Raw genomic sequence first — 27,549 nt, forward strand, 5'->3', positions numbered from 1 at the left:
TATGTAGTCACATTTTAAGCATTTGCCTGGATGTTTGTCGGCTTCAGACCCCATGAGTGAGGCAAGTCCATCTGAGTTCCCAAGTCAAGCATTCAACTCTTCTCCAGACATGCCAGATGAAGGCACCCCTTCTCTATTTTATACAACAAAATCTGGAAGACTGGTGCGAGCACCTCGACAACTCATCGAGGAGTTCTAATGTGTATATCTGTACATATTTGTTCGTACTTTTAATTAAAGAATGGGGAGATGTTGTGTCCTGAATTTGTGTGTAGGATGCCTCTAGTATCCTCAGCAGACCCCTTACAAGTATTACGTAAACTGCTGGGTGTGGCTGTGTGTGGTTAATAAAGTTTTGACGCAGTGTGCTCAGTTAAGAGTTGCATGCAGAAGAATAAAGACGTGCAAACCAGTGCTTCATGTGTGGCATAGCCTTTTACATGCTCCTGGGCTGGGGAGGATGCTACAGGTTTCATGTCATCAAAATGTTCCATCATGCTATATCTACACTGGCAGGAACCATAGCTAGAAGACACCTTTGGGCTTGGAACAGGTTTGTAAATACTGAGGGAACTGCCCGGTGAGACACAAGATACCTTACTAGGCCAGTGCGACACAGGTATAGATCTAATATATTCCCTACAAGATGGTGTTTCTGTTGTCCTTTTATGTAAGCCTGTCTCCAGTCTACTGACTGACACTGAATTTCCGCTTTGTTCCTTGTTGTTTTGCAGTGCCTATTTCCCTCCTTGCCAGCAGTACTATACCAAGGCAACACAGTGGCGTAGCAATGGGGGGGGGGGGGGTCCACCACGGGCAACACGAGTTTTGGGGTGGCACCCCCCTCTCTTACCTGCGGCTGTCGCAGGGCAGTGAATGCAGGAATCTCCAGCACCCCCCTCACTGCTGCCAGCAGCCATCGCTGCCGAGCAGCAAAAGCAGATTCCGACAAGAGCGGCAAAGGTTCTGGCTACACCACTGAGGCAACATCCTTGTAATGTGACCCCTGAGATAGTAATGGAATGTTTCTTTAACATAATATCATGGACAAACTATCCTCCAATAAAAACATTGTGGCCTAAATGTTGGCTACCAAAATGAAGCTAAGTACATATTGGCAAATATAAGTTTACGGAATAGATGCAAGGTTGGGGGTCATGTTGTTATTGTTGTAAAAAAAACAATAAAAAATGTGGTTGTAAAAAAAAATATATAATTTTACTATACCTAGCTTCACTTATATATATGATGACTACACATATCTTCGAGGTCGGTACACAGATGTGGGCTTAAGAATAGTAAATGTATACTTTTCTATGTATACCTGATTCAGATGTTTTGGGTGTTGATATATGAGACACAATATTTTTGTAGAATGATATTTCTGTCCTTGGTAACCTTAAATACACTCCTCTGTAACACTGTTAAAGGACATTTTAAAGCACAACAGGTTCATCACGCCAGGTCCCCATTCACAAAGAATTTGCGTTGACTTTTTCTTGGACTACTCTTGGCTTGCTGCTCAATTCCAGGACTGAGCAAGGCGCAATGATGGGCAGTTTCTGGCTTATTCCTGGATTAAAAGACTATGGGCCTGATTTAGATTTCGGTGGATGGGTTACTCCGTCACAACGATGACAGATATCCCGTCTGCCGAAATATATATCCCATAGGATATTATCAGATTTTTATTTCTGTGGACAAGATATTCATCACCAATGTGATGGAGTAACCTCTCTGCTGAAATATAATTCAGGCCCTTAGTCAGGAGTACTGCATGAGAAGTACTACTACTACTACTACTACTACTAATTGCTACATTTTTATGAATCGGGACGCCAATGTTTTGTATTCAGAAACGTTTTTTAGCACTATGGGTGTACAAATATACATATAGCAGGCCCCTGGACGCTCCCAGAGTGCCCGAATATTTGGCAGTGACTCCATAATGAGACTTTCTACATAGGGCTCAGCAACACAAGTACCACATGTATATTTTATGAGTAAGAACTGGCAACAATTTACATTGGAAAAAGATACAGCGACTGAAAGAAAACCTAAATATACTTGTTGCATTCTAAGCTTTTGGTTATCGTTCTAATAATCTTCAAACACGGGGGCATATTATCAAGCCAGGTGATAAAATTATCGCCGCTTTAGCGGCAGAAAACTACCGCTAAAACGGCGATTATGGGCTTGATAATATGCTCTATGGAATTCCAATTGAAGCCCATGTTAAATGTGAAGGACATCTAACATGGGCTTCAAGCCCATTATCGCCGTTTTAACGACAGTTTTCTGCCGCTAAAGCGGCGATAATTTTATCGCCTGGCTTGATAATATGCCCCACGGTATTCCTAACTGATATGGTTTTGCAGTGCACAATCTGCAGTGGGTTCATTTCTTCGTTTCCCCTAAAGTAATGGCCTTTAAACTTTTTAATGCCGCACCCTTTAGTGTAAAAAAAAGTTCTTCGGGTGCTTTTGCATGGCATACATGTTTCCTTATCTTTGTTAGGACAGCTTGGAACATATTTTGGAATTCAAACATTGCGGTTGAGTTTAGCTATCCCTTTAAAATAGAAATCACACACATGATTGGCAACACTCTAGCAGCAGTCTGTAATCCATAAAAACGTAAAAGTATAAAGTGTGATCCTTCATCAGAAATGGGGCTGGGTCTTCGAGGGTTATTTGGAGCGCTCCATTTCCCTCAGCCACGCTTTGACACCCCTCCCATCCAGGGCATGAGTGAAAAATACATTACTGGCGACCCTTTGCAGAATTGCTCATTGCCACTCTGTTTTATTTCACCAAAAAACAGTCTTGTTTAAGCATGATGTTTGTGTTTGTTCCCTAGGGGCATAAGTGCTCCTCTTAGACGGAGCCCCCTACCCAACCTCCAGGGGGCTTGCCTCCCAGTTTAAAAACCTCTGCCTCAAACAGATGGTTTGGCCCATCTCCTTACCAAAAGGCTAGATTCAGCAATTTAACTTGTTGCCTGTAAATAGCATCTGTCTTGGCAACAGAGGTGTCACAGCCTGGCTGCCTGCAGGTAGTAAATGCCAAAGCGGCTGTCAAGGGGAAATGGATTGAAGAGCAAGGGAGGCAAACCCATTCACATTTTATTAATTTAGATTTTTTGTCCATGCTTCCATCACATGTACAGAATGGCGTGCTTAGAAAACAAGACGGCTTATTCCCGCACTCACTGAAGCAAACATGAGAAGGCGCATTACTTACGCTCTACAAAGTAAGAGCTGGCATCAATTTTCCAGACAATCTGACCTCGATGAGAGCCATTGACACCACGATTCTTGTAGTCCAGAAAATTTTCAGATTGGGCTTCATCTGTAAGAAAACAAAATAATCCATTAAAGCATCCATTTGCATGGAAATGTAAAGCTGACAATATTAATAAAATTCAAACCACGCGTGGCGCAAATTCTTATAAATAACTAATGCGTGGAATAAACAGCCGCGACACAGGTCAAATATAGTCCAAGAGTGGCACGGCTTCTAACAAATAATTGACTCGCTGGTAAATCTGCTACATTTGTCATGTTCTGCAGACGTCACATACATATCCCTGGCATGAAGAGGGAAGAGGCGGCCATCATGTTTCATTATGGGCCGCTCCTTGCCCTGGGCTGAAAGAGATTCACAGTTGCACGGTCAGACGTATGCTGTCGGAAAGGGATTCATCGTGTGCGTGAAGCTGTCAGGTCGCAAGGACCCTGCTGGCATATGAGAGATTGTGAAGTAATGAATAAGGGGCAGTTAACATGCGAGGATCTACATATCTGAAAAAACTGAGCATTCTCTCCGAGCCATCTTTAAAATTAAGCATTTATTTAAAATGACCAACACAATCTGGGCTTTGTAGAAGACAATGTAAATGAATCAACATTTTAAATGTTGCTCATAGAAACTAGTGAAATGTAGTTAATAGTGTTGTTCTAATCAACTTGAAAAGTTTTGATGAATGGGGTGGGTTTGGGTAAAGAAATTGCAACCCAATGTACAAAAGCTGTGGTCACAAAACAGTTTGGGGCAGATTTACAAGCCCATCGCGTCACTTTTGCTCCGCCGTTGCATCACTTTTTGTGAAGCAGTGGCGGCGTAAACAATGTGCCATGTTGCGGCCCATTTACAATGTGACACATCTACGGAGATGCGTCACGTTGTAAAGCCCTGCGCCACATTATACCTGCGTCAGGTATAATGTATGCAGGGTGGGCGTTCCCACGAAAAAAAAGCCATGTAGAACGGACGCAGGGAAATTTACAACATTTCAATGCATCGCCCTACGCCGTCACTGCGTCAAAATTCAGACGCCTGCTAAGATCAGGCATAAGGAATGACGCAGGGCTTTTTGAATGGGACTCACCTATCTGTTGTGGTGCAGTACTGGAGTTGCTTCACTTTCATGAGCAACTCCAGCAATGCATCACTTTGTGGCAACAGATGCGTCAGAATTTCTGACACATCTGTTAATCCTTGCGCCATGGAGCACTGTATTGTAAATACAGCGCATCCATGGTGGCGCAAAGACATTTGGTGCCGGAGCAAGCAAACTGACGCATCTATGCAGATGCGTCAGTTCATTGTAAATGAGGACTTTTATGTTTTGGCACACTGGCTGTTTTGCAACCCGACCTTCATTTTGCACTGCAACATTTTACAAATCCTTTGCTTCACTAAATGCACTTTTAATGAGATTTGCAGAATCCTGCCTTAATAATATTAATGAGACGAGCTTCTATTTTGCAAATTCTACTGAATGCCTTTAAGTATAGGCATGGAATGTTGTGAAGGAGTATTCTTACCACCAATAATTAAATTGGACCCTTAGTCTCAGAAATGGAATTCAAAATCCAGAGGGGCTCCACGGCATCAAATAGGCATTGAATGAAGTCCCCGGGAAGCCATTGGTTTTGGATGGATAATATCAGAGCAGTAAAATTATAATTTTGCTCCCACAGAAGTCTTCTCGCTGTCCTGATACTTTTGGCATCTTTGTCCGATAAGAATTTTGTACTTTCAAACTTTGGGCCTGATTACGATCTTGGCGGACAGGGTTGCTCAGTCACAAATGAGATGAATGTCGCGTCTGCCGTATTACAATTCCATTATATGCTATGGAACTTGTACTACAGCAGATGGGATATCCGTCATGTTTGTAACAGAGTATCCCATCTGCCAAGATCGTAATCAGGCGCTTAGTCTCTTTATTGGAGCTCAGAATCCTCAGCATGACAAAGCTGCTGGCTCTGACCAACGAGGGCTCCAAGAGGTGGGATACCTTCTTGTCAATGTCCTTCTGAAACGGATCTGCTGCAGCAGAGAAGCTCTGAGTGGGGGAAACCTGTGCCTTCGGCTTAGCGAGGTCGCGCCTTGGGCAGATCGGCTTGACAGGTTTGAAACGGTCCTCCATAGGTCTTGAAGTTCAAAAATGTTCTAAGACCCATGTTTTCAGAGGGGATAGGAGAAGTCCAGTTAGACACAGCCAAGGGACCCATGTCCTCATAAACAGCACTTGGGTGGGGGGGGGGTCAAGATTCATATCAGCAGAGGTGACCAGCAGGATCCAGATCAGCTCCAGTTAGTCCTGGGCAGCTGGGCATGTGTTGTGTCTCTATAACCAAACCACACAGGAGGCCTGCCGCCTGCCAGCTGAGCTTTGGAGTTCACTTCTTCGTTGTAGGTACAAGTGGGAGTAGCTCTAGCCCTTCAGGTTTTCTCACAGGTCTGGTGCAGTCCTTCTTCTGTTCTGCCACAGGTCCAGAGTATTCTGAAGAAGGTCTCTTTGGGTGCCACATTTATGCTTCGCGCTAGCTTTTGGATGGGGGTGGCTACTGCCCCCTCCTTAACATACAGAGTAATAGTTCCCAGAGATAACCCTACCCATTTTGCAGTAGTTCTTATGTGCCCTATTGAAACAATCCCACAGTGCCCCTCACCCACTGAATCCAAGATAGAGAAACCATTTTCATCTAGTGTAGAGCCTGTGTGCCAACCCAGAGGTGCTGTCAGGGTAATGAGCAGCACTGGGTTAGTGTTTCCCCCACTGAGTTTGATACCCGCCTGACTGGGAGGACAGAGGAAGGGGCCTTTTCAGGTGTCATCAGACATCTATTTGTGACAGGGAAGGCCCGCCTGCACATTTAAGGGGGATTAGAGATCCCCTTGCAGACGGGTGCAGTGAGTGACTGCATCCCTACTGCAGGGGGGATGTCTGTGGGTTCATGGTGCCACTCCCCCCCAAGGGCTACCTTTAGGAGGTGCAGTGAAAGTGTGCCATCTTTTTGTGGTGCTCCCAGAAAGTATGCCACCACATCACAAGTGCTTATATCTGGCACTTGTAGAAGATACAAAGAGGCAGACCGTAAAACTCTGGTTGATCTGCATGAAACCACCAGGCTGGAAAATAAACCTAGCCCAGTCTTTGTTTTCAAGCAGAGTGCTTTCAGTTGGATCCTCTAACTAGAGTGCAGCCATTCCAACAAAGGTGCTATAGGCAGTTCTTATTAAGTACTGTCATCAATGTGAGAATATGTTAGTGTTGTAATGCCCTTCCATTCTCCTGTACCTCTGAAAAGGCAGTTCTCTGCTACATAAGAGCTTTCAGGGAATGTAGTGATAAGTACAGACTGCAATGCAAGAAACCTGTTGTGATGCCCCTCTCTGATTACTCCCACGAATGTTCCAGTGGACTGACTACATAAATTAGAGTTCTCACACAGATATGGAATAGTTTCATGTAGTCAATGAATGTCACTCTATAAACGGGATACGTTGCCCTCTACCATACACTATAAGAATATTGTAAGCCACTGAGAAATGCTAAGACACATAGAAGATTGAAGACAAGGGACGAGTTCCCTTATGAATTCAAATAACACCAAAGTATTTGCAATATTTTTTAACATATAGCGGAAGGCAATTTTACCTATTAATACCTGATCAAATCACTGCTCTTCCTCCAGAAGCCTTAAATCCTTGGTTTATTGGTCTTTCATATGAAAGAAGACTGTATGGGTACTGATACGTAGATTATAAGCTGAATCATTAGCATAAAATGTAAACTCTAGGCCCATGCTTTGCATATCTCCTATGATGATGGTGTATTAGTGGAGCTCCTGTCTTGAAGGTCTGAAAGCCAATAGATCTCCCCACATCCTGTTGCAAACCTATACCTAGAGGAATGGTGGTTATTAGTGGGACAATTGAGTGGTGCTTCAGAAACCGCACAAGAGTGAAGACCCCTCTTCTATCTGTACCAATGCCTGTGTGGCGCTTTTACCAAAGGTGGCTGGTTCTGACAGGCAGTGAGAGGAGCCATGGGGTGAGGGATGGTGGCCTCGATGTGGGTGTGGCCCAGTTGACCTTAATCAATCAATTATGGTTAAAAATAAGGAATGCTGGGAATTGGTGGAACACAAGGGTAGATCCTGCAAGTTAAATTCTCAATATCATCCATTCAACATGGGACGTACAGCCTGCTGACTGTTGTCATGGATTAGTATAAGGGAAATGAGTCTCAAATAGATTCCTGAGCCGAAAGTTCAGAGAGAAGAGGAAAACATAGCAATAGGTAAAGTTTGTGACACCTATTTCAGATAATTTTTCAGCTCCAGGATTGTAATAGATGAGGTGGCTCTGGACGACTTCATAGCAGAACTACTGGCTCTGACACGGATTCCCCAGGCTAGGTATCTATATGATAGTGGCATTAGCACAGAGGAATTTACGGAAGGTATCAATCATCCAATAATGTAGAGACATATGTCTGGGCATGTTTGTGGGACAACATGGGATGATGACCTCTCATAGAATTTGCATGTTGCCACAATTGGCTTATTCCCAAACCAGTGAGTCAGTCTTAAAATAAACTGGAGGAAATATGTACTATTGCTGCTTGCTAATTGGAATAAACCCCAGAATGTGGACTGTCCAATCGGATATTCTGTATGAGGCTTCCAGTTTTTCAGTATTTATGTAATTCAGAATGAAGAGGTCTTCATGGAAGAAATTTGCAATTTGCTAAAGGGTTGAGGGACATAAACGTTCTCAGCTATCCTAGTATAAATATGGAGGAAAAGTACAGGCTTGGTTCCTTGGTCCTGCTAAAGTAGTAATTCAAGCCACAATATGAATAGGATTGAAGGAGCAGGTGACCTTGAAGACAACTCTATTAGATTTATTAGTTGATCTCCACAACCTCAATGAGTTCAACAAATGGGACTGACTAGCAATTTTATAACTTTGAGGTCTATGGGATTCTTTAGGGGTTGAAGACCTTTGCCAACATTTGTGATGAAATCTCATCGACAGATTCTCAGGTTTTTAAGTCAGACATGTTGTTCTGAAAACCACAACAGACTGGATGATCTGCAAGATAAATCTACACTGGATGTTGTGTAATCACCCAATGAAGAGGGCAATACAGTTCTGGCAATTAAAAGCCCTAACGAAATGACTGACAGACGATGGGATTGTGACTTATGCCCCTTGGAAGAGGCTGAATAATATTAGGTGCAGACCCCAAGGAAGAGACAATCTTGTACAATGATAATTTCTACATTGTACATATTATAATAGGGTGAACCTTACAAAGTGCAGTACTCTTCCCAATTGTGGTTGTTTGAGGGATTGCAAACCTGAAGAGTCATTCTTTCACACTATTTGGCAGTGAACTGGTGTTAGAGCATTCTAAACCTAACTAGGAAATCACATATTTGCTGAACAGGGAAATACCATTGTCCTGAATGATAAGACAGCACTCAACACATGTGTGGCGAAACACCCACCACAATCTAATAAAGTTAATTGAAATTTCTGTTTGGTGGTTGCACGTGTGACATTGCCCAGAGGTGGGGCAGTCACTATGTCACAACCATTTACATATGGTGCAGAAATATTAACAAGTGCTTGCTGGCTGAAATAATTATGTATATGTGCCGAGTCTTTCTTACAAAATTAGAAAAAGGGTGGGGGTCTGGAAAAAATTCCATGACTTTGCTTGAATTAAGTAAAATGTAGTCCTTTCCATGATATGTCATGTTTTGCTCAACTATCATATCCCCTGCTTCTCCATATCTGTTGAATGTATACTAGCTCTGATGACATCAGTTTTTAAAAACTTCCTTTGACTTGTGCACGTCAGCTGGGGTTGTCATGTACCAAAGGTCGATTCTTCAGCATTGTCTGATCAATTGTTTTGCTATTATAATAAAAAACGAATACAAGTTTTTTAAAAAGTAGTTACTTTTAAAAAAAAACCTTACTGACATGCAACACTGTCACTAAAATTCCCTTTTAAATACAATTGGCAGGTGTGACTGCTATTCACCGCCTTAACACGTGTTGCACAATGTAAAAAATAAAAAAAACGTTGAGCTCTTCAAACTACAGGTGATAAAATATCAACATTTTTGTGACATTTTATTTATTTTTTTTGTAATCAAATCAATATACTCTTAAAAGTAAAACATCAATATTCAGTTAATATTTTGCCGGAAAACATACTAAAGCAGTTTATTGTTAGTAACCTTTAAAAACTGCCGTGGTTCTGAAAGTGTGCTAAAATGCAAAGATATATGCTTTTGGAGAATAACCTCTGGCAATGGGAAAATAAACACAGTAAAAAATAAACGTTTCCTTTCTAGTAATGATTGTTAATTTTAGGAACACTGTTCTAAAAGTTCTAACACTAGCTTTGCCTTGTAACGTTACAACTCAATTGTAAGAAGTTATTGTAGCAGAGTAGCTACATCATTATGTTATTACTGGCAACAGGTGATGTCACAGCCAAACTTTAATAAGAAAATTGGGAATGTGTTTACACATATATTGCAGATGTACTTGCATTATGTAATATCGACTATAAAATAGTCATCACAACGCCCATATAAATATACAAAACTTAAAAGTATAAATAAAGTTACATATAGTGTCCGTGTTCACTGCTGATTAGGGGTATGCAAAGTTATTTTTCATCCGTTTTTGAAGTTTTGAGAATTACCCTATGGTTTTCTTTCATGTTTGATAGAAAAGGCTTTTCTGCTCATTGTAAGATCATTATCGTGCTCAAAGGAACAGGGCAAGCAAAACACAGGGGGCCTTATGAGGCTGAAATCTAAAGGCACCAAAGTATTTAACCCAAGCCCATACCTCTGTTACACCCTTACTACATGCTCCACCTGGTCGAGCAAGGCACTATAGTAGTTGGCACAATTATGCATTTTGTAGCATGGTGTTGTGTAATCGCAGCACGTTGACCTGATTGTTGGAAATGGGGGTCTCTAGTTGTCAGATTTGTACCCTGTCCAAGTAGGGACCCTTCCCTTCTAGTCAGGTTAAGGGAGTTTCACACCCAAGATAATCCCTGCTCGCCCCCTTGGTAGCTTGCCACGAACAGCCAGGCTTATCCCAGAGGCAATGTGTAAAGTATTTGCGCGACACACACACACACACACACACACACACACACACGCGCACATACACACACACACACACACACACACGTGACACAATAAATACACCACAAAAGCAACACCACACGGTTGTATATATAAATACGTATCTGCATTGCATATAAACATAGACCCCAAACCACATAAATTAATAATCACTTCGCCAACTAGGCAATTGCCATAACATCACAGTTTGTGCAACAGGATAAAGACTCATATGTTGCACACATCATAAAAACACCATCACTGCACATACAAATGCAAACTGAAATAATACCCATTACCCAAAACTGCTACAAATACCCAAGTATAAGCAGGTTCTCTGGTGAGGCAGAAGCTTCCTATTGGGGACAGCAAAAACCTGGAACCTCCTGCCAATCTCGATAAAGAGCAGTACGTCTCTCATGTCCTTTAGAAGACTACTGAATACATGGCTATTTTCCAACTGATTTAGCTGGAATCTTATAGGAGCATCACTTGGTCCAGCCTACTCATACGTCCTGCCAATTCCAGTGCCAAGATGCCTTTGGGCATACACACGCTATACAAATCTATAAATCAAATCAAATCACTCAAATTGCCAAAGTAATTGCCCAGTACCGGGAGACTGAGATGAGGGGCAGTAGTATTTCCCAGGGACCCCTGGCCTCCTTGACAACTGCAAAGCCACCCGCAAAGCTACCAAACAACCCGGGGCCCGACTCCTCCACTGTCACCAAGGGGGGACGGGGCCTCGGGAATCTGGATCCAGGAAGAAGGCACCCAGCATAGGCCGCAGGAGCACCTGTGCGCCTAATTCAGGTATTACGGTAATTCTGAGTCTTCTATTACAGGACGTGTTCTTTATGTCATGCCCTACATGGTACAGTCAAGGATGATTCCACAGAAACTAACCTCATCAGCATGGGGCCAGAACCAAACCCCGTATGGTCAGTTACAAAAGCGTGTGGGGCAGGAGAAAGATATGGCTTGCACCGTGCCTTCATTTCCTAAATCGAAACCAGCTGCCCAGGAGCACCTGGTGTAGCCATCACAGTACCAGCAGGGGATCTCAGATGACTCCCTAGAGCTGCCAGCGAGGGAGTCCTTCGACACCCACCGTACTCCTCGTGGGGGCAGGCCCAGACTAGGGGGGATGTCTCCAGTTAAGGGCACGCTTAGATGGTGCTAGGGAAGGCTTCAGCAGGAATGTTGGCGACTTTTCAGCCATGCGGGCGTCTGTGAGTTCTCGAGCTCACAAAGTGAAGGCAGGTGCGTTTCCCTTGCCGTGCGGCAAGACGCAGATGCGACTTTCCTTGCAGCACCCACGCAGTTGAAACAGCATGCTCTAACAGTGCTCCACAGAGTCAGGCATGGCTGGGGATCAGAAACTGAGTGCTCAGTAACTCAGTATAAATTTAGTATCCAGCACTAGTAATGTAGGGAAACGTAGGTCCCAACCATGAAGCCTCCACACGTGGCTGCAGATCAAAAGGGGTGCCACACAAAAATAGCACTTACCACCTGCTGAGCACACTGGCGGGGGCACACAATATGCAGGCAGGCCAGCTCATCCAGGCAGCAATTGCAAAGAGGCAGTCCTTTCTGAAGCCCAACAATCAGTAGGCAGCAGACCAGTCCAACAAGTCAAGCATTCCAAATAACGGTTCTTCCTGGCAGCACAACAATTCTCTGGTGCAGTGTGTAGAGCCAGCAGTGTCTAGTTACAAGCCCCACGCAGTGTTTCCAATCATGGGACCAGAGCCTCTGTACTTATACCCAAAATGTCTTTGATGTGGAGGTAACTTCAAACAAACTTTAGAAGTGCACAACACCCCCATTCAATCCCCAGCCTTGCCTCCAAACACACTACATGGGGTGGAGACAGCATTGTGAGAGGACAGGCACAACCCTCTTCAGGTGTCATTGACAACTCCTCCCACCACTCTAGCTCAGGAAGACCCATCAGGATATGCAGGGCACACCTCAGCTCCCTTTGTGTGACTAGACTGAATGCACAAACAGGCCCCTGTCAGTCTAAACTAGACTTTGATTGGAGTCAGGCTACAAATCACAAAGAGTCATAAACACATAGAAATGCCCACTTTCTAAAAGTGCTGCGGAAACACATGATGGATGGAATGCTGAATGAATCAGACATTCACCCCCAGTCAAGAGATCTGTGTTAAATCCATCATGCTTTTGCTCACTACGCCACCCCAGTTGGACCTAGGCATATGCAAATCAGTCCTGACCCTGTTCTTCCTGGGAACTATCCGGTCCAAACTGCCAAGCCAGGTCCTCCCTGGAACGGAAACAAGCATCTTGAGACCGATTTCGGAGTGTTGAGACAAAAAGAGTACAAAGTTCCTCAGGTCAAAGAAGAGAAGGTAATAGTTTCAGCAAGAATTGTCGTGTGTCACGGAAAGGGGGAAACCCTTTTGTTGGAACTAGGGCTCTCACACACCCAGCAAGCTAGGTGTCATGCTTCATCATTTGAGCCTGCCCCTCGTCAGTTCGGCGCTGCAATTCCTGACGGGCTCCCAATAATGGGGCTCTTTGGCGTGGATCTTCTGTTCCTGCCGAAGGGTGCCGTGGGGGTAAGGGGCCCTAGACTGTGTAGATGTGGTGTGAGGATAAAATAGGTACTGTTAGTCCACGAAAAAATGTATTTAATGAAGTGGTAAACAGCCTAATTAAAAGAAATGAGAAAATGAGGTGGGGATAGCTACTAGTGGTTATGACGCTAGTTGTGTATGCCCTACACTCAGGAAGATCAACATGTTTCTTGCCTATAAAGCCAGTAAATGGTCACGGCAATTCGTCAGGATCAAAAAACATAAACTATCTACAACGAAGGTATGTGTGTTTTACATACCAGAGAGGTGCTCAGGAGTAACCTCGTGTACTTGCAAGGCAATCTTGCAGCAGTCTCCGGCGGGTAAAAAAGGACTCCGACGTGGGTCCTGCGTCGTTCGACGCTCGAGATGAAAGACCTACCCCTACTGCCGGACCTGGGATGGGTCGATTTCGGAGTATCACCCCTCATCAAGAAATCAAAAACAGCAGTGTCCTTTGAAACCAATAATGTAACTTTCACTCATTCAATCTCCATGCCTCACAATACTCAAACAGATGCAACAGGAGGTGACACAATTGTAACTACAAAAGCATGTGCCAGTACAGAAGAATAGTAATGAAATTATTACATATCAGTTTACTAAAATCATTAAAACAATTTCTTCAAATTAAAAACAAAGAACATTTAAATACATGTATTTCATATCCTTACACACAAATTCTAATTTTCGGCAGCACAAACAATCACACAATAGATCAAAGAGAAAAAAGATCAAAAGAGAGAAAAAAAGAGAGTATCAAAAGACAATATATTTTGTCATTAAAAAACATATCCATGTAAAATCACATTTAAGGCTGGGACCCGATACACCGGAAATAATCAAATATCTAGTATGCCAGCCCACTACAGTAAGTGTGTCGATGTGTTTCGATGGTATTTTCTTGGCTAAATCATCTTTATCAAGACTGTAAGTATTACTCTCAAAAGATCTACAGGAAGAAAATCTTCAATTTTTGTAAAACATTTTTAGATGCTTAACGAAGTGCAGAGATAGCTGTTGCTGAGGGACTACTTCACTTGTAGTTCCAATCGCCTCTCGATCGTAAACCTCATGATTCGCGGTAGGAATAGATTTGTCCGCAAAAATGCGCCTCATGGATATATGGAGTGTGAGGTCACAATAAATCTCTTGTGGGTCCTTATTTACATTAGATCTTGAGGGTGTCCCAAATGAGACAACGTAGAATAAAAGGTTTTCTTGCAGCTAGAATAGCACATTAAAAGCTTCACACTCAGGTACTATAGGACCAAGTCCCTAAGTACACCCCTTCGTCAAATAGGGTCTTATCATCTGGAATACGATGCCACTCCGCGTCCGTCCCGTTTCGGTTTTGGGGTAACACCCCTCATCAGCCAGGCTAGCTTGAATCCAGTGGCACAGAGAGCAAGAGACCCACGTCTTGGCATACCTATCCCATTAGGGGGAAAAGGGCTGCAGCAACAAATGATGGACGGAATGCTGAATGAATCAAACTTTCACCCCCAGTCAGGAGATCTGGGTTAAATCCATTGTTTCTTTCCTCACTACACCACCACAGTTTGGAATCAGCCATATGCAAATCAGTCTTGAGACTGTTCTCATGGGAACAGTCCAGCCAGAACTACCAAGCTGGTTTTCTAAAAGTGGCATTTCTAAAATAGTAATGAAAAATCCACCTTCACCAATAAGCAGGATTTATCACCACTATTCCAAACATACCAAACATAGCAACGATACTCCTTTCAGATCAGAAATTACCACTGAAACACATATCAGGGAATTCCCACTAGAAACCTATGAGAGGAGCCAAGTCACAGCAGTGAGGAACCAAATAGGCTGTGTGTCACTACCAGGACATACCACCCAACAAAGGCACATGTCCTATTTTTTACCTACCAGCACCCTGCCTATAGGACTACCTTGGGCCTACCTTAGGGGTGACCTATATGTAGTAAAAGGGGAGTTCCAGGCTTGACAAGTAACTTTAAATTCCAAGTCACTGTGGCAGTAACCAGAGCACGTAGGCCCTGCAGTGGCAGAGGTCTGAGACAGGTTCGAAAGGCTAGTTCTGTGGGTGGTTCATGCAGCGCTGCAGGCCCACTAGTAGCATTTAATTTACCAGGCCCTGTGAATATAGGATACCACTGTATAAGGTACTTGTAGGGAAATTAAATATGCCAAAGAGGTGTAGACCAAACATATCAAGTTTAAAGGAGAGATCACATGCACTTTAACACTGATAAGCAGTGGTAAAGCGCCCAGAATGCTAAAGACATCAAAAACAGGTCAGAAAATATACAGGAGGAAGGCAAAATGTTTGGGAACAACCCTACAAAAAGGCCCAGGTCTAACACTAATAGTCAGGAATGATCCGGTATTATGGTATATTGGTTGTTAATTATGACATAGTGATGGGGAAGTTGGCACAGATATCTTGGCACAATGAAGTGATAACGCAGTACAGTGATGAAATGATAAGATGCACTGGCACAGTTGGAACAGTTGTGCCATGTTATTCCACAATGACTGACGTTCTAGCACAGTGAAGATGTATGCTGTCATACGCCTTATATAATAATATAATAATAGGGTAGTTTTTTCATGCGACTTTTTATGTACTGCCTTTCAAGAATGTGAATGGTAAATGACCTCCTGATTAGTGCTGACAAGTCACCTATTTCTATATGCACCAGATGTTGGCAGATAATGGAATTTGTGTTAGCTATCAGGTTTTACTCAATTTTGGTCGTGTGACGAGCTTCGTGCAGACCCCATCGCACAGTCTAATCTTTGCCAGTAGACCAGTCATCCTTCACTGTGGCACAAAGCACAGTTGAGTTTTTCAGACTCTGGCCCTGTGCGCTATCTTAACATTGTATGTCTCAGCTTGAGCTTAACTCTACGTAAATCCGCTTAACAAGGTTATTAATGCATAATAAGATACTTTTCAGGAATTATGTCAAATCCTGGGTAATAAGAAGATTGTGAAATAATGTTTTACGTTTTTCTTTTTAAATTAATTATTTATAAGGTACAAACTGCGCGAGAAGCTAAAACCCTGTAGGAGACAAGATGGACTGAGTTGCTATGATGAATGGTAATAAATGAACTTTCCCGTTATCTTTGTAGAACCTATATGTCATATTTTCTGACTTTAATGAAAGCAGACTGATTCTTAACCCAGTTTCGTTTTCATCGCTGAATAGTCAACTCATTGAAAATCGGTCTGCTATTTTTTGAAAACTTGACTGTTGAATTGTAAAGCAGAACGTTTGCACGGTTTTCTCTTCTATCCCTCACCCCCAGGCCTGCTATTACCTCAAAAATTAATTTTTGTTATTTCCTTGTTCTCAGAAAGTGGAGACATTGTCATTTTTGGACATCTACTTGTTAACTTGTGCACTGGAATATTCACCATTGGACGAGGTGACAAGCTCCTTAGGTAACAGGTCCTGACGTCGACATCCCCGTCTGCCTACCTATTTTTCACCTATAGGGCCTCATTTATGAGAACTGTTGCATTGCTGCGTGAAAACAGCGATGCAAGAGTTTTCACTGCGCCCTCCTTGTGACATGATTTTTGCGCCATATTTACTGTATGATGCATCATGTCACAAAGAACGACAGATACATCAGTATTACTGACGTATCTGTCAGCACAAAACTGACGCATTTCTGGAGTTGTGTCAGAAGCATGACGCAACTCCAGCATGGCAGGGGGAGGGCTATGATTATAGCACTGCGTCAGTCTTATGCCTGCTGTGAGGCAGGAGTAAGATATTGATGTAATGGCATCCTAGAAGTGGCCCACTGAAATCTCATAGATTTCAAACAAGGATTTTTGCGGGGGAACGCCCAACCTGCATACATTATACCTGGTGCAGGTGCCTAGATGCATTACTTTGCAAATAGGGCACAACATGGCGCATTTTTTATGCTGCCGGTGCGTCACAAAAAGTGACGCATCAGCGGTGCAAAAGTGTCGCAATTCCTCATAAATAAGGCCCTTCGTTTTTTCTTCCTTTGGGCATGCAACTTCTCTTTGAAGATCATTCTGCTGGTCACTTTGGGCCAGATGTAGGTAATCCACAAATACCGAATTCTTAATACCGAATTTTACCGATTCGGTATTAAGAAATCGGTATTTCTTATGTAGGTGATGAATCGGTAAAAAATACCCATTCCTTAATATTCCTTATTACCGAATCGGTAATACCGATTCGGTAATAAGGAATACCTACCCATTCATTCCTATGGGCTTGGAGGCCCATAGGAATTAATCTAAAGCCATTCTGTGTTAGCGAATCGGTATTACCGAATCGGTAATACTGGGAGGTATTTCAAGGGTGCCAGGGTGTCCAAAGGACACCCTGTTGCACCCCTGAAATGTGCCCGTGTGCACATGTGGCACACATACATGCCCTAAGGGCAAGGATGTGTGCCACATGGCACATAAAAAAGAATTCAAAAGTGAATTTTTAAAGGAATTTAAAAATTTTAAAACTTGAAGTTGGTGGTAATTAACGAATTCTTAAAGCACATAAGCACTCTTTTATGTGTTTTCTACATTGCATTTACCGAATCGGTAAATACCGATTCGGTAAATACCGATTCAGTATTTACCGAATCATCACCTACATTAGGAATGGCTAAATACAGGTCGGTAACCCTGAAATTTACCGAATTTCGGGGTTACCGACCGGTATTTAGCCACCTACATCTGGCACTTTATGATTACTCATGTGTGTGTGAAGGCAGAAATTAAACAGCAGGTTGAAGAAGACAAATGAGGGAGGAGCAAGAAAGAGACTGAGAAAAGGAGAAGTAAAAACTAAAGTAATGGAAGAAAAATAAATATAAAGGGGAAAGAAAAAGTTAAAAAGAATTGCATCAAAAACTGAGCTAGAACAAGTGGTTTGGATAAAAGAGGAAGGGCAAAGAAGAATACAAGAAAGAAAAAATACAGAAAACAAACAGTGACAGATGAGAAGGAAGAGAATGGAAAGCAAGGGGGTAGATCGAGACAATAACAAAACGAGATAGAAATCATAAAACAAAGGACATTTCTGAAAGGAGGCTATGCAGTCAAAAAAGTAACCAGAGCTGGAAAACAGGGGCATAGAAGTCGAGAAATGGGAAAATAGTGAAATAGTAAGAAAACTCGTAGAAATCTGAAGAAACCTTTTCGTTTGTAGGTACAATGTGAATTAGATGCTCGTTGGATTAATGTATCTGTTGGAGCGTTCTACATGTAATCTGGAGGTTACTATGTCCAATCCTTATGAGGTAGCTCGGAGGGTTAACATTTTAACAAGTCGCCTGTTCCAATCCCAGTCAGAAAACCATAGACAGACCTAACTACTACAGAGATTTGTGTGTATCCTGCAAGTCAAGGTTCTAATGCCTTGAGAAACTTGAGTGGATTCATGTATCTACTGCAGACATGTATGTGTAATGTAGTGCTCACAGACCGAAATCATACTGATATAGTTCAGTGGGTTAATACCATACTGCAGAGAGTTATGTCATAAATCGAGTCATGGTGTGATAGTTCTCTAGCTGTATGTCTGCAAAGTTTTAAGGTTAAGAAAAAGAAACTTAATAAACCAATTGAAGAATTTACACCTAAGATGTTTCTAGTTGCACTATGACCATTTCTAACTCCGACCATTCTAAGCCCATCCATGCTCCATGCTTATGTATAATTTTCAATTGCTGGAGAATTGGTCAAGCAGAAAAGACAAGTAGACACTTTTGAAACCGTATGTGCCATTTAGCTGAATGGGTTGTGCAAGCATGATTTACCGTGTCACTTTATAAATTATATTGAAAATATATTGAGCAGGCATCTTGCCTAACCTCTGTATGTAAAGGAATGACATGCATACAATTTGCACACAGACGATTGGCAAGCATCATTTGCTTATTACTAATTTTTTAAAGAAAATAGGCAGTCTGCTCTATTCATATTGTATTCATAGGATTTTATAAACCGCATTGATACCCAAGAAGGGCCTCCCAGAGCTAAGTTAGCAACAGATAAGGCTGAAGGAATAGAGTTGGTTGAATCCGAATCCCAACTGAAACCTCCTCCTTGAGTTTCACATTATTGTTTGTCCCTCTCCAGGAACTGCTGTGACCTGACTTTATAATGACTCTATTCTGTAACTTGTCATCTGTAACCAATGTGACTTCAAAAAAGACTCTACTCTGTAACCTATTTTTATCCAACACTGCCTTTGACAATGTTTGACAATCAAATGTTTGTAAAGAGATCTGATACCCTCGGGGCTTGCCAGCGCTATATACAACGGTATAAATAAATACATATATAAATAAGAGATGGGTTTTAAGCAGTTTCCTAAATTTGAGTTCAGACTCTGTTTTTCTGATATGTTGGGGAGGGCTTTCCTGAGCTACTCGGAGATCCCTGGATTAGACCTTCTAGACCAAAGTTAGGATGACCAGGCCATAACTCTGGTTCTCACACTTGACACCAAGTCAACATGAAAGTGCATGAACTTTTTCTCCATTTTGATAATAAAATAATAGAAAAGTCAAGAGGTTTGTAGTTACAAATGTGCTCTTACATGCTAATAATTCACCACTCATTGACTCTTTTGCTTTAATCAGGGCAAAAGGGAAACCTCCTTACTTGGCCATGAATGTGCAGTGTAAACTTTCAGCTTATGTAAGCTTAGGGAACAGTTTTCAGCAAGATCATAGTGCACAGTTGTGCCCGTGGTAGAAATAAACAGCACAACTCCTAATCCAGATGTTAAGACCTGTAGCAATGTGTGGACCAACTTATCTTTGCAGTGTAACAATACACACAGTGAGTTTTAAGATTTGGAGTGCAATCAATCACTAGGTCAGAAACTACCATACTCTATACATGAACGTGTGAAGCAGAATTGTACCGTAAAATATGAACAATTACATCAATTTGCATTTATTCTGTTGATGCATGGGGTAGTGCAGACACAATAGATTATCTTTGTGGGTTGCATCAAATGCATTTCTCAGGCAGTGTAACAACAGTGATTGGCCTTTGAAGAGAAACAATATTTTCCAAGTTGCATATAGGCAAGGACTTCAGATTGGGCTATTCCTATTCAATTCTTTTCTCATGGCTAACAGAAGGACTCCCAGTGCTGGAACAGTCATCATGTGGACGTGATCATTAGAAGGTCAGTTGCCAAAGAGCCAGGTTTTCAATTACTATATTTATATACTTGGGTTCTTGGATGCAACTCGGCCTGCTATTCCCAGGTATGTGCTCATTTAGTCTTCCCATACCTGTTAGTCAGTCTGGTTTTTTTCAGTCAATTTCCACAGAGTAAACAGTAAGAACTGCCATGTGTTCAGTGAAACACTTAGGGGCTTATTTACAAGCCCCTTGCGCCACCGGTGCGTCACTTTTAATATGGGAAAAAGTGATGTTGTAAATAAGCCCCTTAATTTTAAACCTTTTGGCTCAGTCTATTTCCGACAGTCATCATGTTGCATCAGCCAGTTGCAAATGTGGTGTCTGAGCCTCCTCTCTGGATTAAAGGGACCCAAAACTGAAAAAGGGCCATAGTTCTACTATCAGTTCTCCAGACAAGTTCTTTCAAATACCTCACTAAGGATCCAACCAATGGTTCGCCTCAAGGTTCAAACCGCACTCAATAGCAGGAATTGGCAAAGCCAGTCAATCTGGCATTAGCTGCCAGCCTTTCAGCTTTGTCAATGCTTGTTTTATTTTGCCACAATTTTTATAAAAAAATAGTTGCGAGAGATGCCAGGACCCAACCAATATTAAAAAAATGGGTGAAAGCAGAACTATTTTTTTGGGTCACAAAAAGTACAAATTGACATAGCAGTTCCTGGCACTGAAGGGAACTACATTGTATGTGGATGTGCTCCTTGCGGAAGGGCAGAATGCCACACTGAAGTTACTCAATGGCTGGAAAAGGCCGACCTTTTGCCCCATGCTGTTTGCTTTAGTGGGTGGAAGAAAATTGTGAATGAATCATCAACAAATCAATGAATGAAGGGGACTGGCTAAAAGCCCTTCCAAACACGTACATCACATACATTTATATATACTTTTAGTGGCTACTGCCAGACCTAATAAAGTATGGATAACATTCTGACTAATCAGCTGGCCTTTTACAGTGCACATTGTAACCAGCACATGATCTGGACCAACTAGTAAACAATTCTTACTTAATCCCATGGCACATCCACAGTGCACGCTGTGCCATTCATTATTCACGTCTGTACATACACAAGCAAGATGCAGCTTCCTTTATCAATAACATTCGATACTAATGTTATGTAAAATGACGTACCCTTACACTCATCCAATCACATGCATATGGCTGGCAACATTCACAGTTTCTGGCATACTTTAATTCATCACAAATGCCCCCCATAAAGAAAGGAGCTACTAAGCTTCTAACTATCCAAAGTTTTATAAAGTTGAGCCATAAAGAAAACTATTATAGATTTGTGAGAGTGGTAAAAAAAAATAACCTTCATATTTGCAGTTTACCCATATCTGTGATCGAGTCCAGCTGGATCAATGGGACAATAACACGATGTAGCAAATTCATCCTGTTAAATTATTAGGTATACAACTGGTCCCAGTACAAATCTTTTACGATGGATAACTAAAATAAACATTATTAATTTGTGGTACAAGAAAAAAAAGAAAAAGAACGAAAACTTGGGGCACGGGTAAAAAATATTTGATGAGAATGTGGAGGAAATTTACCCTACTGCTTTAAACCATCCATTTTTCGATTTTAAAGCCATTTGAACAGATCTGCTTGAAAAAATTTACTTAGATCTTTTTCTTGACAAAAAGGACACAAATAAACGGATGATGATGCAATGTCCCAATCCTCAGGTTTCTGCATGGTCATGTGCACTCTTAACCTCCCAGAGGGACATGGGAAAGGGTTTCATTTCATGAGGGTTGCAGCAAGCCAGTGCTGCTCACTTTAAATGCTTTACCTGCCTTCCTGTTTCGACATTTTCCGGTTGGCAAGTCGGCAAATTCCTCCTTTCAAGTTAGATTTAAGAATAGAATTTGACCTTTATAAATCAATGTGCGGTCTGCTTGAGCTATATTTAAACCAAGAAAACAACGTAGCTGTAAGACAATCTCTCTAGTTTCTCTGGTTTTCCCCTCTCTTTCTTTCTCCTTCTCATGCAATCAATGTGGTAATAAAAACGTATGTGTGCCTCATTAACAGATTCTCAGTGACCGCCCATTGGCCAGTAACAGGGGTTACCAACCAGTCGCAAAAGTTACCAGCTGCATCCGAATTATAAGATCCATGGAATTCTATGGCTCCAGAGTATTTAAGTAATAGACTCCTGGCGAAATACAGATTTGAAATGAGGAATAACCAGGGCCATTGGGACCTCAGTTGGAGAATTCCCCAGAAATTCAAAATTTCTAAGGTAATAGATTGTGACTATGCCTCCCTCAGCTATCGATGGCCTCGGTATGGGTAAATCAGAGGGGCGGACTTATCAAGTCTTACTCAGGGGTTCTCATAATGTGGCCCACAGTGACTTCTAAATTAGCATGCACAAAAGGATCAAAGGCTGCCGTAAGATCTATAGAATTAACACATAGATGACCCCATTTTACCTTTACATACTTCCATATGATACATAAAAACCTGAACACCTTGTCTACTGTACTGACCTGGGTTCTAAATCCAGCTTAAAACAGTGAAACGATCTCATTATCTTCCTTCCAACCACTGAGTTTATTTAGAACCTGGAACGCATATACATTTTGCAAGGTTTCTAGTGAACTAATCGGTCTATAATTGACAGGATCATGCCTAGTCCCTTTTTAAAGATGGGTACTATTTCCGCTCATTTTCAAATTTCTGGAACTGGAGCTCCAGAAGCAAATGAGTTACATAATGGTTTAACATATGGACCCAAGGCAGATTTATCAGGCCTCAAAAGATCTCCTGGGATCTTATCTGGGCCCATAGCTCTACCTAGCTTCATGGCATCAATGGCTTTTGCTGTCCCTGGAATGGAAAAATATGACTAGTATGTTGCAACACTTTTTGGTTGGCTATTCAATAATGTCTGGGATGCCAGGAATGGCCGCTGTTCATCATCTGGGCCCAAGGAGCAAAGATTAGTAAAATGATGCACCCAAGTTTCAGGATCTTCATAAACAGTCAGTTTTGGGGAACAAGTGCTGTGTCTCTAATTTCACATGCCGTAATTAGATCGTCCCAACTGCCATTGCCCTAATCCCTTTTAACTACAGCTAACGTTTTTTGTTTTCAGCCTTTGTCTCTTGGACTACTACAATATGTTTAGTTTTTATGGCTGCAACAAATGACTTTTTAGCTAGTCTATACTCTTTTGTGTACTAAGGGTTACAGGGAGGACCTTGGGTTTCACTTTCACCACCTTGACAAAATTCCTTGGTTAGATAAGGTCTTCAATTCTCGACCAAGGAGCTGTGGATGTTCTGTATAGGAATATCTGCAGGTAGCCTCTCCACAAAAGGAGATACAATTGATGGAATAGATATTATATATCTGAGTCAAGGTATCAAGATTAGCTGCTATTGAAGGCCACTTAATTGACCTTTGGTTATTCCCTATAACTGGCTTAATAGGAAAAGAGTTGGCAGGCAAAGTCAGAATCTCAAGAAGAAATCCTAACATTGTTAGAAGCAAGGGAAAATGGTCACTATCTTCTCTGGAATCAATCCTAAAATCCCCCATGGATAGGGAATTACCTCTTCTGACGTGCGTAAACTGGGATTATCAGATTTAGACCTATCATTACCAGCTGTAGGCCATTTTCTAGGGTGAGATGGACCAGTTGGATAGCAGCTACTGTGCAAGGTGCAATACTAACACTTTCAAGATGGGGACGGCCCATGCCATGTCATCCTCCACTGAAATTGAGTCCAAACCACTAATTGGTTCAAAGATACACTTAAAATCTCCACATAGAATAACCATATCATTTGGGTCTAGAGGGTTAAGAAACCCACCAAGCAGGTCTATTATTGGGGAGTCTGAATTACGTTTCCTTGGCCTCACATAGATGTTAAAGAGATACAAACAGGGCCCTTTAGACAGTTTTATTCTTAGGCCTAGAATATCATGTGAACCAATGTTCAAGATTTCTATTCAAACATTGAGAGACATCTTTGTCCATATGACCAGTCACCCTGAGAGTCTACCACACGAAGTAGCCATCACATTAACATAAAATGTTCTTTATCCAAACTTGTGAAGAGGCTCTAACAACCAGGTTTCCTGGAATAAGCAAAGCTGGCACTGCTCAATGTACTGCTGCCAATCTGGGTCAATCGATTTATTCATTAAACCCGCAATATTCCATGACACCAAATGTAATAACTCACTACATTTATGTTCACTTATTCTGATAAAAGTGTGGTCCATAATGATTTCCATATTGGCACTTATAGTACAAGTTCTATCATTCTGAACCAATAAAAGAGAAGAATTATTAAGATCTGATCTCATTGTCACTTGCTGTTTGGGAGTATCCACTCTTGGGGGCGGGGGTCATTGCATATTGGAAAATGATCTCTACCTGTCAGTCAGTCAACTGTATCCAAATTTGGCTAAGCTCAGTGGAGCAAGGAAAATGTATATTCAATTTGAGCCTTATCAATGTGCTGGGAGGTGGGGAAGAGCATAATTCCATCAAAATCAGGCCATCAACATTATCTGTGGATCTAAGGACAAGCAGTACGTTGCTGAATGGATCATTGTCGCTAGAGATACATTCTTACCAAAGGACAAAGCTGTTACAGCACACCCATTATGACGTATAATAATCCAAATACAGTATTGGATAAGTACTGGACAGAGTCCAAACTCCAATGCAATTCTCAACAGCAGTTCATGAGGACAATCTGATGAGACATTCGGCATACAGCAAGTAGTCCAAAGAAGTCATCTGTGGATTTTCATTCTCCTTTTATAAATTTTTTCAAAAGATTCTCAGCACACGATCTTGCCGACACGTGTTTCATCTAATCCTAGACTTTTTCAAGGCTGGAAAAAGTAAACATCATATATTCAGAAATCTATAGTAATACAAAGATTAAAAAGGTTGATACAAAAGGATAAATCCCTATTAGTCTTTTAACTTATCATAACAGCGCGTCGGAGCCTGAAGGGAGAGGTTGTTTGGCGGCACCAGCACCGGGGAGAACTACAAACACCAGGAGGTAGAGGGGCAGGATCGTCAACAGCGGCCCCTCCCTCCCACATCGGAATTTAATAAATAACCTTGCGCCTCCAGCTCCGCGGGAGACGCAGCGCGTCGGAGCCTGAAGGGAGAGGCTGTTTGGCGGCACCAGCACCGGGGAGAACTACAAACACCAGGAGGTAGAGGGGCAGCATCGTCAACAGCGGCCCCTCCCTCCCGCATCGGAATTTAATATATAACCTCGCGCCTCCCGCTCCGCGGGAGACGCAGCGCATCGGAGCCTGAAGGGAGAGGCTGTTTGGCAGCACCAGCACTGGGGAGAACTACAAACACCAGGAGGTAGAGGGGCAGCATCGTCAACAGCGGCCCCTCCCTCCCGCATCGGAATTTAATAAATAACCTCACGCCTCCCGCTCCGCGGGAGACGCAGCGCGACGGAGCCTGAAGGGAGAGGCTGTTTGGCGGCACCAGCACCGGGGAGAACTACAAACACCAGGAGGTAGAGGGGCAGCATCGTCAACAGCGGCCCCTCCATCCCGCATCGGAATTTAATAAATAACCTCGCGCCTCCTGCTCCGCGGGAGACGCAGCGCATCGGAGCCGGAAGGGAGAGGCTGTTTGGCGGCACCAGCACCGGGGAGAACTACAAACACCAGGAGGTAGAGGGGCAGCATCGTCAACAGCGGCCCCTCCCTCCGCCACGGGGGCGGTATATTGGGCCCAATTGAGACGCAACCCGGGACGCGCGCGGGCGGCGCCGGGCTAAGCCCGGGCAAAGGGCGGGCCGTCTGTGGCCGTCAGGGGCCAGAGGAGGCCAGGCCGGGCCATTACTCTTTCCTGTCGAAGACCAACTAATCAATAATGGGTAAGCGGAAACTCCATACTACACAGGACCAGGGGGGGGCCAAAGCGAAAGTCCCTAGAAAGTCGGCTACTATCATATCATACCTAACCTCTGCAGTGGGGGTTTTAACATCAGAAATTGCACAGGCTGAGAGAGAACTTGGTCTTAATAACAACGAAGCACAAGAAATTGGTCCTATGCAGCCTCCAGGGATAAATACCGTCCCACTAGAGCCTGTTGTCATTGTCGGTCCCCCAGCCCCGGTACTAGAACAACAAAGTGCTGCTGGAGTTGATTTGGCCCCTGTTCCTCCAATAACTACGACTAAATCCACACCCTATCAGGCCCCTGTAACAAAAAGGCACCCAAAGCCCCAATCAAAAGGTGCAAGGAAAACTAGCATAAAGCCAAATAAGCGGGACCTTACATCTAACCGTATTTTATCGGACCCCAGCCCAGTGACTATTGACTCTCTTCACTCATCTGTACGGGACATGGTGGAAAATACTTTTACTAGCCGGCTCGAGGAGTCTCTAACCAGCATTGCTAAAGATATTGTTGATACTCTGAACATGTGTGTTGCTAGCCTATTGGAGAAATGTGCCCAGATCGACTCCACCCTTTCAGCTATAAACGAGGCTCGTAACCCTACGCAAAACAGTACCCCTCCTAGATCGGCTCATCTAATAACAGCCGGTCCTAGTAGCAGGACAGTGGGGGATTCCCTCAGGATCCCGAGTATAGCTGTGTCCCCCAAGTTGAGCATCACTATCACAACCCTAGAGGTAAGGGACACGGAGGGGCATCTGAGTAGGAAAACCAGGTCCCTAGCACAACCTACACCTCAGGACAAATCTGTTAGTGGGCATATTCCATGTAACCCCTTAATTCAACCTTGCATTATTCTCCCTCCCGAGGCCGTCCCGTTGGTGGTCATTCTGGTTAAAGTCCCGCCATTACCGCACGGTAAGACTGAATCATCCGAAGCACTATTGTCAGTTACCAGGAAATGGTGTGACCAGAATTGCTTGGGTGATGCCAATATCTCACGCTATATTTTGACAGCTAGGCGGGTTGGATGGATAGGTGGTACTAAGAAAAAACTCAAGGGGGACTGTGTGGTGGTTAATTTTAATAACCCCTATGTAGCAACACGTTTGCTATGGGACGCCTCAGATATGGCCGGGGAGGCTGGTAATATTAGGGCTGTCCCTCTAAGCTTTTTTTATCCATCGCCCCTCAGATTTTTTAATGCCCGAGGGAGATACTGTCCCCCACCACGACCTGAGCGCCCATTGGCACTGGTGCCTTGTGCTGTGTCTAGTGAAGACCCTGCGCTCTGGAGTCCCACCAAAGCTCCTTCTCAGGATAACCCCAGAAACAATAGGATAAACAGGACC

At 42.8% G+C, this 27,549-nt stretch overlaps 1 protein-coding gene across 6 annotated transcripts in view; it reads right to left on the reverse strand.

Moving 5' to 3' along the window:
* The window catches only part of HECW1 (HECT, C2 and WW domain containing E3 ubiquitin protein ligase 1), a 979,761-nt gene that overhangs the window by 453,682 nt on the left and 498,530 nt on the right, over nucleotides 1-27,549 (reverse strand). For 5 of the 6 annotated variants that reach the window (XM_085607418.1, XM_085607421.1, XM_085607416.1 and 2 more), the window contains one exon: nucleotides 3,243-3,350. In XM_085607418.1, the coding sequence (XP_085463544.1) occupies nucleotides 3,243-3,350 (108 nt within the window). The remainder of the gene's footprint in view (nucleotides 1-3,242; nucleotides 3,351-27,549) is intronic. The other variant, XM_085607420.1, reaches the window with a different exon arrangement.

This window comes from Triturus cristatus, chromosome 5_2 (genome assembly GCF_964204655.1).
Source record: "Triturus cristatus chromosome 5_2, aTriCri1.1, whole genome shotgun sequence".
Taxonomy (NCBI): Eukaryota; Metazoa; Chordata; class Amphibia; order Caudata; family Salamandridae; genus Triturus; species Triturus cristatus.